The 11638-nt window shown below is 43.4% G+C and overlaps 1 protein-coding gene across 4 annotated transcripts in view; it reads right to left on the bottom strand.

The window, feature by feature from the left end:
- The window catches only part of CARHSP1 (calcium regulated heat stable protein 1), a 31201-nt gene that overhangs the window by 11913 nt on the left and 7650 nt on the right, over positions 1–11638 (bottom strand). The window contains exons 1-2 of one of the 4 annotated variants that reach the window (XM_081966031.1): positions 10186–10202; positions 2777–2956 (exon numbers count right to left, since the gene is read on the bottom strand). In XM_081966031.1, the coding sequence (XP_081822157.1) occupies positions 2777–2934 (158 nt within the window). In that variant the 5' untranslated portion in view covers positions 2935–2956; positions 10186–10202. Of the gene's footprint in view, positions 1–2776; positions 2957–5469; positions 5488–5583; positions 5702–10185; positions 10203–11638 lie in introns of those variants that run through there. The other 3 variants (XM_081966029.1, XM_081966030.1, XM_081966028.1) reach the window with 3 other exon arrangements.

The following is an 11638-nucleotide window of genomic DNA, read 5'->3' as shown; positions in this document are numbered from 1 at the left end:
ATTAACCTTTCAACATTAACCAAGCTAGTTCATGATATATTTTTTTCCAAACGGAGAGATAATGCCTTGGTAAGGCCACACTTGGAATACGGCATCCAGTTTTGGTCGCCACGATGTAAAAAAGATGTGGAGACTCTAGAAAGAGTGCAGAGAAGAGCAACAAAGATGATTAGGGGACTGGAGACTAAAACATATGAAGAACGGTTTGCAGGAACTGGGTATGTTTAGCTTAAGAGAAAGAAGGACTAGGGGAGACATGATAGCAGTGTTCCAATATCTCAGGTGTTGCCACAAAGAAGAGGGTATCAAGCTATTCTCCAAGGCACCTGCAGGTAGAACAAGAAGCAATGGGTGGAAACTAATCAGGGAGAGAAGCAACTTAGAACTGAGGAGAAATTTCCTGACAGTTAGAACAATTAATCAGTGGAACAGAAGTTGCCTCCAGAAGTTGTGAATGCCCCAACACTGGAAGTCTTTAAGAAGATGTTGGATAGCCATTTGTCTGAAACGGTATAGGGTTTCCTGCCTAGGCAGGGGATGGACTAGAAGACCTCCAAGGTCCCTTCCAACTATTGTATTATTGTATAATGTGACATTTTTTTTAAATTAACCAAACATATAAAGTTCTCAAAAATGGCAAAATCACCCATCTCTGAAGATCAATCCTTTATATTTGGAATTACAGTATTTTCTCATCTCTAGATCAGAGGTCTTCAAACTTGGCAACTTTAAGACTTGTGGACTTCAACTCCCAGAATTCTCCAGCCAACATAATTTATTCTCTTGTAATCCCTTCCTCGGCAATCTCTCCACTTAGATCAGAGGTCTTCAAACTTGGCAACTTTAAGACTTGTGGACTTCAACTCCCAGAATTCCCCAACAATTCTGGGAGTTGAAGTCCACAAGTCTAAAGTTGCCAAGTTTGGGGACCCCTGTTCTAGATGGTGTCCAGTTGATATGAAAAAAAACTTGTAATGTCAAACCCCTGACCATAAACTCAGCATTCTTAAAGATGCATCCTTAATGCAACTCATATTTGCAGGGCCCTTCAACAGAAGAGCGTCCAAGGTGCACTTCAGTTGTTAGGAAAATAAGGTGCCCTGTGAGAAGCTCTATATCAAATTATATTTTATTCTTTATACTGTTTCCATCTTCCCTTAAAACGTTAACAGACTCCCCGTGGTCTGAGAATCAGTGTCTCCACTAGATAGTTGACAGTCAAGCTGAAACTAAGTTAATCAAGTAAAAATAGTAAACGGGGAAAAAAAATCTCTTACTCAAACTTCCTCAAATCCCCATATAAGTTGCCCAAACCTAATCCACATATTGTCAGACCTGCAGCCATCTTTTCTTCTTGAATCTTTGGCCTGCCACACTTTCTATTGTTCTACTATGCATTTTCTATGGTGGGAAAATGGGAGGGGGGATTGTAAGGAGTGAGATGCTATGTAGCCATAACAAAATTCTTTCTAGAAAGCCAAGGTCATCCTTTGTCTCTGCACCTCTGCACTTCACTGGAATTGGATGGGTGGAAGCTTCCAGCATGGCAGTGGGAGATTGGACCATGGGATGGACTTGTGGGTGTGGGGGCAGGATCTTGAACTTTCAATTGGGTAGGGAAAACCGGGAAGCTTTCAGATTCAGGTTTCCCCAGATGTGCCAACATGGCTCTCTTCATAAATTGGAACTTTGAGCAATACTTTGCCTTGGACTCTGATTTATTTTTGGATGCTATTTGGAACCCTGACACATATCAAAGGAGAAGGTTGGCATGCACGAATAGAATTAATTAAATTAGGTCTCCCAGAGATGCAGCATGTTCACAAGAATACATACCTACACACACACACATACACACATGTGCCCCTCAAGTGTCACCTTAGAATCAGCATATAGACACCGCCATACCCTGGTCAAGCTCCCCCTATAAAAGCCTGCTGCTGTACTGCACTTCTCTGCAGCTGCCCTTAATGGCAAACTGTTTGCTTTTTGGAATAAATATTTCTTCTTTCCTCACAGCGGTCTGGATTTCATTTTTATTTATTCTGTTGTGGCCCACCAGCTGTCAGCGGAGCAGGCAATAGACTTGGACAATGAGGAGGTTGGGGAGGAACCTGGGCCAGTGCTGGAGTCTGGGCAAGGCTCTGATGGATGCTCCGTGTCGGACACAGAGCCAGAGCCATTTGGCATTTCCCAGCCACCGGAGAGGCAGCTGCCTTTGGAGGCTGAAATGAGTGAGGAGGAAGAACAGCTGCGGCCTGTTCCAGATGTATGTATGTGCAGAGCTGTTAGGAGAGGAGAACAACCGAGGGCAAGGAGTCGACTTGGGAAGCAAAGCACACGTGGACGCTGAATGGCCCCTCCCTGGCTGGGGAATAAATAGAAGAAAAGGGGAGTGGCTGTTGTATGAGACAACAGTTCGTATTTCTGAAGATTTTGCTCATTGTGTTTCGTGCCACAAAGACTGCTTGCCAGAACTTAATTTGCAGCTTTGCGGATTTCCTGGCAATTATCACAAGGAACTGATAAGGTCTGTTACTGCAATTAACTCTTTGCAGGACTTTTGCCTGGACTTTTCGGTGTGTGAATGCCATTAAGTCACAGGCGATAAATAAAGAGGGGTTTTTCGGGGCAAGGAGTCTGTTTCTTGTTTCTGCTAAGGCTGGGTCTAAATTACTCTTCTGACAAATTACACAATTTCGCAATGGGGAAGGACTCCTAGACACCTTCTCATTCCTTCCCACTCACGGTCTCACCTCCTCGCCTCCATACTCACGCTGAAAATGTGCGGTTCCTCCGAGTCGGAAGTGGGCTTGGGATCAGGTAACCTCTCATGGGGGAAGGAGAACGGTCTCTGGTCCGGCGGCCTTCTGGCAGATGGAGAGCCCTGGGAGGTGGAGACCGTTGGTGGGCTGAAGTTGACTCTGAAGACATTTTGGACACAGCCGGCAGGAAACTAAAAAGAAAGAAGAGAAAACACTTCAGGCCACCTGGATCAAATCTGTTCCTGGAGACTTGGCTCTCTTGTTGAGGTTGCTTGGTTCCCCAGCAGGATTCTGCACCAGATGTGTTACTAACTGAACACCAAGTGATTCACTTAACAACTATGGCAAGAAAAGTCATAAAATGAGGCAAACTCAACACCGTTTTGCTTAGCAATGAGAAATTTGGGCTCAATTGTGGTCATAGGTTAAGAACTCCCTGTACTTGTTATGCAAGCCATTCTTTCAAAAATCAACATACAGAGGTAAGACTCTTACAGGAATTTTAATTTTTGGGGGGGTGGGGTGGGGGTGGGAACTTGTTTAAAACTGAACATGAGTCAAGACAATCAGAAAACGTCAAATTCACACAAAAGAAAAGTGTTCCTCCCTCTCCGTTCTCCCCATTATGTGTAAAGAAACCCATTACTGACGTAATGTTTTCCCTGGCATCTCAGTAAGTCAAGAGAAGAAAGGAAGGAGAGACGTGGGGCAATGCGGGAATTTTCCATTCTGTTTTCAAGAGTGAAAATACAGGTAGTTTAACAGATTAACAGATTTGGAAGGGACCTTGTAGGCCATCTAGTCCACCCCACCCCACCATGCCCAAGCAAGAGACTCTATACCATTTCTGGCAGAGGGCAGTCCAGTCTCTTCTTGAAAGCCTCCAGGGATGAAGCTCCCACAACTTCTGAATAACAGAATAAAACAGAGTTGGAAGGGACCCTGTAGGTAATCTAGTCCAACCCCACTTCCAAGCATGAGACCTTACACCATTTCTGACAGATGGCAGTCCAGTCTCTTCTTGAAAGCCTCCAGTGATGAAGCTCCCACAACTTCCAAAGGAAAGCTGCCCCATTGAATATAGACCAACAGAGCTGGAAGGGACCTTGTAGGTCATCTAGTCCAACCCCACTTCCAAGCAGGAGACCCTATACCATTTCTGACAGAGGGCAGTCCAGTCTCTTCTTGAAAGCTTCCAGTGATGAAGTTCCCACAACTTCCAAAGGCAACTTCTGTTCCATGGGTTGATTGCTCTCACTGTCAGGAAATTCCTCCTTATTTCTAGGTTGAATCTCTCCTTGTTCAGTTTCCATCCATTCTTTCTTGTCTGGCCTTCAGGTGCCTTAGAGAATAGCTTCACCCCATTCCTCCTCTCTGTGGCAGCCACTGAAATATTGGAAGATGCTCTCATGTCTCCCCTGGTCCTTCTCTTCACTAGACTAGCCATGCCCAGTTCCTGCAACCGTTCATCGTATGTTTTAGCCTCCCGGCCAGTCTAGTTCTCAACTTACAATCATAGTAGAGCCCAAAATTTATGTTGCTAAGTGAGACATTTGTTAGGTGAATTCTGATTCATTTTACGACCGTTCTTGCCACCATTGTTAAGTGAATCACTGCAATTGTTAAGCTAGTAATATAGTGGTTAAATGAATCTGTCTTCCCCATTGACTCTACTTCTCAGAAGATGGCAAAAAGGGATCATATGACACTGCAGCCGTCATAAGTCTGAGTCAGTTCTCCAGTGTCTGAATGTTGATCAGGTGACTGTGGAGAGGCTGCAATGGTCCTCAGTGTGAAAAATGATCACCAGTCACTTTTTTCAGTGGTGTCGTAACTTTGAATGGTCACTAAATGAACTGTCATAAGTCGAGGCCTCCCTGTCTTTAGGATACACTCCCAAGCTTTATGGAACTTTGCAGATGTAGCAAATGGCAGCCTGCACAATAACAGAGGCCTGCTTTCCTGGAGTGCATCGGCCTGCAAGATAAAATTGCCCCGATGTCATTTGCATTCCCGGCCAAGGTTTCCACCCCATCGCCTTTAAATAAAATTTCCGCTGCTGGATCTCTTGAGGCAGCCAAAACAACCGTCCTACAACGACATCGTTACAAACTGAAGGCGGACGCAGTCTTATTTTGGAACGTAAATTGCGTTAAGGTGTGTTTTAGGCAAATATTGTTTGTTTGCCTAAAGCACACACGTTGCAAACAGACCGATTACACCAGGGGTGTCCAAAATGGTTGCCCAGTCTCTTCTGGGATTGTGTAAGGAACTCCTTCCTTGAGCAGGGGGTAGCAGTAGAAGACCTCCAAGGACATCCCAAAGCTATGTCCCAGTATTCATCCTGGCTTAAAAGGTGTCTCTGACAGCTCTGCTGGCTGGGGAATTCTGGGAGTTGAAGTCCACAAGTCTTAAAGTTCCCAAGTTTGGACATCCCTGGATTACACGCATATTTGCAAGTGCGCTTGCAAGTAAAACATTTAAGGGAAAAAACCCAGGGGTGAAATCCAGAAGGTTCTGGAGAACCGGTAGCAGAAATTCTGAGTAGTTCGGAGAACTGGCAAATGCCACCTCTGGCTGGCCCCAGAGTGGGGAGGGAATGGGGATTTTGCAGGATCCTTCCCCTACCATGCCCACCAAGCCACACCATGCCCACCAAGCCACGCCCACAGAACCTGTAGTAAAGTAATTTAAATTTCACCACCTCCTGCTTCTTCTCCCTCCTGGGCTAGCTTTCTACTTGCAGGGAGATGAATCTCAGCCTGCTACCAGTGCTAGCAGGACCATAAAGAGGAGAACTTTGAACGGAAAAGGCAACCTGATTCGATTCCGGTCACCTAATTCAGGAAGCAGCCTAGCTGGTAGGCAAATCTGCACCCACCACTCTCACCAACCTTGTGGCGAGAAAATATTACACCACAGGAGGAAGAGGCGTGTCAGGAAACAAGCATACGATAGTACTGGGTCTGTAGCAGAGGCCGTGCCTTGAAAAAAACGCAGCCTATTCAAACAGGAAACCTTTCACGTGTTTATTTTATATTTTTTTAAAAACCAAGCAGAATTTGTTGAAAAGATGCGCAAAGGTCTAAAACGATATAAGGAGACTAAAACATATGAAGAACGGTTGCAGGAACTGGGTATGTTTAGCTTAAGAGAAATAAGGACTAGGGGAGACATGATAGCAGTCTTCCAATATCTCAGGGGTTGCCACAAAGAAGAGGGAGTCAAGCTATTCTCCAAGGCACCTGAGGGTAGAACAAGAAGCAATGGGTGGAAACTAATCAAGGAGAGAAGCAACTTAGAACTGAGGAGAAACTTCCTGACAGTTAGAACAATTAATCAGTGGAACAGAAGTTGCCTCCAGAAGTTGTGAATGCCCCAACACTGGAAGTCTTTAAGAAGATGTTGGATAGCCATTTGTCTGGAACGGTATAGGGTTTCCTGCCTAGGCAGGGGGTTGGACTAGAAGACCTCCAAGGTCCCTTCCAACTCTACTATTGTATTGTATTGTATTGTATTGTATTGATATATGCACCCATCCTATTTTAAGCAGAGAGCTTCCCTCTGAGTCTAGATTTTAGTGACACCTTTTAAGGTGAAGGATGAATACTGGGACATAGCTTTGGGATGTCCTTGGAGGTCTTCTACTGCTACCCCCTGCTCAAGGAAGGAGTTCCTTACACAATCCCAGAAAAAATGGTTGCCCAGTCTCTTCCTTAAAACCTTAAATGATGGTGCACCCATCGCTTGCTGAGACTCTACTAAAGTGCAGAGAAGAGCAAACAGGATGATGAGGGGACTGGAGGCTAAAACATACGATGAACGGTTGCAGGAACTGGGCATGGCTAGTCTAGTGAGGAGAAGGACCAGGGGAGACAGGAGAGCAGTCTTCCAATATTTGAAGGGTTCCTAAAAAGATGGGGGGGGGGAGTCAAACTACTTTCCAAATCACCAAAAAGAAAGATGAGGAACAGATTAACAGAGTTGGGAGGGGCCTTGTAGGTCATCTAATCCAACCCCCCACCCAACCAGGAGACCCTACACTAGGGGTGCCGAAACTTGGGAGCTTTAAGACTTATGGACTTCAACTCCCAGAATTCTCCTGGCTGGGGAATTCTGGGAGTTGAAGTCCACAAGTCTTAAAGTTCTCAAGTTTGGACACCCCTGCCCTACACCATTTCTGACAGATGGCAATAGATGGAACCAATGGATGGAAACTAGCCAAGGAGAGAAGCAACCTAGAACTAAGCATACATTTTCTACTGGTGAGAGCAATGAACTCATGGAACAACTTGCCTTCAGAGCTGGTGGGGGCTCCATCACCGGAGGCTTTCAAAAAGAAATTGGACACTCATTTGTCTAAAATGATAGACAGTCTCCAGCTCGAACGGAGGGCTGGACTAGAAGACCTCCAAGGTCCCTCCCAACTCTATTATTCTATGTCCTATGTTCTGGGAGACAAGCTGTCCCACTGGATCAGTTTGCCTACCACCTGCCTTCCTTTATTCCACTGCTCCAAGGTCTTCATCTACCCAGAAGACAACGCAACAGCAAGGTTGGGGAAGGCAGGTGTGCCTCGCAAATCCCCTTGGGGTTTCTGCCAAATCAACGGTCTCTGCGCAACGGAGAGCAGAGTTTTATCATGGAAAATCTGACAGGCATCGCCGTCTTCCGCTCTTTCCAGGCTCAAATTTATGTTGCAATCGATCCCTCGGCAATGGAAAAGGAAATTGCAAAGAACTTAGCTTCTTGAACCCCTGAAGAAAACAGGCAGCGTCTCAAAAATGACAACAAAATTCCAGATTTTACCCTGGATAAAGTTGGGAGGATTAGAGATTTTTCCAAAACAAATGAGTACAGAAAAATATATTAAAGGAATCTTTTTTTTTTTTACTTTGAGGAATTTTCACTCAACGTTTTCTTGTCTTTCCTAGAGATTTTTCCAGCATTTTGCCTAGCCATAAAAGCTAGAAGCTTAATTGCATGTTTAAAAAATAAAAAGAGAACAATTTGATTCTACCTCCTTAATTACGCTGGTTTATAATTGTTGGGGAAGGCCAGGAAGCAAAACAATAGGTATTTAAATAAACAAGTTGTTTAAATTGTGGGTGAACCCTTAAAACTAAAACTAAAGTATTTGAGAAATAATGACAACCAACTAAACGTAACCATAAAATTATGTTAAGCAGGTTATTCTTCTTTGCTGACGCTACTCACGATCTCTATTAAAAACAAAAAATCCAGAGTCTGAATCAGGACAAGCAGGGGCACCCCTGAACAAAAATGTTGATGTTTCCATGAAGTTCAAGAGTTTCATTTAAATAAATAAGAATCTGACGGCAGCAGAGCTGCAGGAGGGATCAATTACATGGAAGGAATACAATTCCCTTGTTAAATGATTCCACCATCTCCCTTTATTTATCTGATGAACGGAAATAGAAGCCTATAAATTCTGGCATCCACCTCTGTCCGGAAAAGAGGAGAAAACAAGGCTATTGCAATAGCTTTAGCCATCAGTTAAAGTCATGGCATAATATTGGTTTATTAAACTACAGTCTTCTCATTTGCTTGCTTTCCAGTTTTTTCCTCTTTTCAGAAGCAAACCCACCCAACACATTGGAGCAAGATCTGAATTGCAAAGTTTACACTAGTGTTTTGCAGTGTTTGGGGTTGTAGGAAGTTATCGCCCACCCCTCGCCTAGAAAAATGAGATATTTTAGGAAATATTAAAAGGGTAGAATATTTCCCCTAAAAGGGAGACAAAAACTCAGCCCCCACCCACCTTTGTTAATGAGCCATTAAGGGCTGAGCCAGCCTATTCTACATAACAAAGATCTACCTCCTTCAGGCAGAGCCATAATAGGAATTGCTCAAAGCCCTTTCATTACATCATCACCCAACAAGAGTCAACCAAGCTTGGGACTCAGGACAGCCTACAGAGTTGCCCCTGCATGGCCCTAGGGAGTCTGACAACCAATCAGAATACAAGTTCAAATTCAAAAGCTCAGAGAGGACATATAACCGAGGCACTCTCAGCATCTCTGCCCTTTTTTCAACATCTTCTGGTTGGACTTTGTGCAGGTCCAGCCTTTTAATATCTACAACAAAGAGAAAAGAGAGAGAAATATATAGAAATGGATACAGATGGTATATATTATATAGAGACAGAGAGATGAAAGGTATAGATTAGATATAGACAGATGCAAATGATATAGATAAGATATAATTTATATCAGTTGAATCCATACGTCTTAAAGTTGCCAACATTTGAAAACCACTATGTAAAGCTATGTTTTTCAACGTTGGCTACTTTAAGATGTGTGGACTTCAACTCCCAGAATTCCCCAGCCAGCATAAAAAAATGTTAATTTTGAAAGTTATGAGCTGGGGCAAACACTTTACTAATGACAGTAATAAGAATAAAAAACCTCACAAAGGAAGAGAAATATTTGTGTCCCAATATAATGATGCAAGATCCAACCCCGGTCAGTCACCAGGACCAAAGTTTTACTCTTCCTCTCTTCCTTTTTACACTTTGTAAAAACTGTTACGAGAAAGAGATCTCACTACAACCAGATTTTTCTTGTTTCATTCAACAAGCTACAGCTTGAAGCCTCATGGGCAATATCCTGCGCAATATTACATACCTCGTAAAATGCAAATAGACCGTATATCAGTGTTTCTCAAACTTGACAACATTAAGATGGGTGGACTTCAACTCCCGGAATTCCCCAGCCGGCATGGGGAACAGATACAAAGATGAAAAATACAGATTAAATATGTAGCGCTAGAGCAGGGGTGTCCAAACTTGGGAACTTTAAGACTTGTGGTCTTCAACTCCCAGAATTCCAGCTCCACCCTTCAATTTCAAGTTTATCAAGCAAGGAATTCTGGGAGTTGAAGTCCACAAGTCTTAAAGTTCCCAAGTTTGGACACCCCTGCGCTAGAGTAATTGAAGTACTGAATTAGAAATGAGGTGGCCCAGTTCACATCTCCCTCAACGGTGAAGTTTATCAAGCAAGGAAGTTTTCAAAAACAGACTGGATTGCCAGTTGACCCGGAAGGTATAATGTCTTCTGCCTTAAGCCTGGGGTTGGACTAGAAGACCTTCAAGGTCCCTTCCAGCCCTAGGATTCTATGTTGTGAGAATTAAACCGAGCTTTGTAAGTTGCCTCAGTTTTGGGGGGAGAAACATAGTATAGAAGCTTAATAAGCAAGTCCAGATCCTTCTTCCATTTTGGGATGAGGTAATTACGTTGTTTGTATCACTGAATGCCGCCTAGAAGCATGGGGTAGCCAGGAACATGGTCTGGGCCAGAGAGCGGAGTACCTGTTCTCTTTCCCAGGTGATGCTCAGAACCACCTTTAAGGTTGGACCGACATAACGAGAGCACATCCATTCTTCCTCCACCGGGCCTACCTTACAGGGTTGCTATGAAGACCTCTCTAATCCTAATTTAATACTCCGATCTTCTAGTCTTCCAGCTCCACCCTTCAATTTCAATTTTTGGGGCTGTTCAAGAAGGAAGGAAAAGTCACTGTGGAGGTCACACCAGGCATGCCAAGGCTCGAGTTTTGTGTTTGTGTTTCTTAACCTTACAATCCCTCTTTAATTTCCTTCTGTACAATATTTCCACCATACATTCATTGTAAATGTACCTCTGCCTCCTCCTCATTTCAGTTTCTTTGTTTACACATATGATACTATTACGGTACATACAGTCCTTAATTTACAATCCTTCTTTCCATACATACATGTTCCATGCCATATACTATTCTGTTTCCTCCTTTTCCTTTATTTCTGTTGTAAGTTTGTCCATCTCTGCACACTCTTTCATTATGACATTCCCCGTTGTTATATTATTATTCCAATTTTGTGCATGTTATTCTCGCTGCCCTTATGATATGTATTATTAAATATTGCCCATTCACAGTTTCTTCCATCGTTTTCCAGGAAGCTATGTTAAGACCCTGGCTTTCTACTTGCAAGAAAAGGCAATTCCCAGAATCCAAAACACACCTCCTAAAATCTTAGTTTTGGTCTTCTTTCCATCAAAACAACAATCCTGGCATGGCTCCCTGCCTTTCGAGAGATGGTGCATCTTTGATTCATCCACAGCGAATCAAAGCAACCGTCCTGGGATTTTTCCCCCTGACAATTAAGACGTATTTAAAGATACTCAGCTCATGTCAAACACATCTCGAGCCTCTTGTTAAGAAGCAAGGTTGAACAATCAAACAAATAAAAAGGGGAAAAAAGAGCTTTAAAGCGCTGAGCAATGAGTCATGACTCTCTGTTTTCTGGAGAATATCAAACAGGGGCTGTTGCCCTCCCTCCCAAGGAAGGCTTCCAGCACACAGCAGCAGGTTAGATTACATGACCTCTAAGAATCCTTCCAGATCTTTGTGACTCTAAGATCACCCAGGAGAAGAGAGGAAAGGGGAGAGAAGGAAGAAAGAGGAAAGGAGAGGAAAGAGGGAAGGGATAGAAATTTTGAATTGAATTTTGAATTTATTAGCGCTTATAGACCGCCCCCTCTCCCGAAAGGGACTCGGGGCGGTGTACAGTCCATGTCAAAGAACAAAATTAAAACAATTAAAATTACTAAATGGACAATATATATATACAAATATAAAATAGATGGATAAGAGGAGGATAAAAGATGTGCAGGACTGTATTGCTAATAAATAATTAAAATATACAGAAAGAAAAGGAGAGAGGGTAGGTGGGGGAAGAGGAAGGAAGGAGTAGGGGAGAGGCAAGGGAAGAAGGGAAGGGTAAGGAGAGGAGGAAGGAAGGAAGTAGAGAAGGGAGGGAGGGTGAAAAGAAAAATTAGGATGGTAATAATACAAAATAGGTGTATGGGATGGTA

The sequence above is a fragment of the Natrix helvetica genome (genome assembly GCF_964273705.1).
Source record: "Natrix helvetica genome assembly, chromosome: 13".
Lineage (NCBI taxonomy): Eukaryota > Metazoa > Chordata > Lepidosauria > Squamata > Natricidae > Natrix > Natrix helvetica.
The sequence above is the reverse complement of the archived record's forward strand: the minus strand, read 5'-3'. Positions and strand labels throughout refer to the sequence as shown.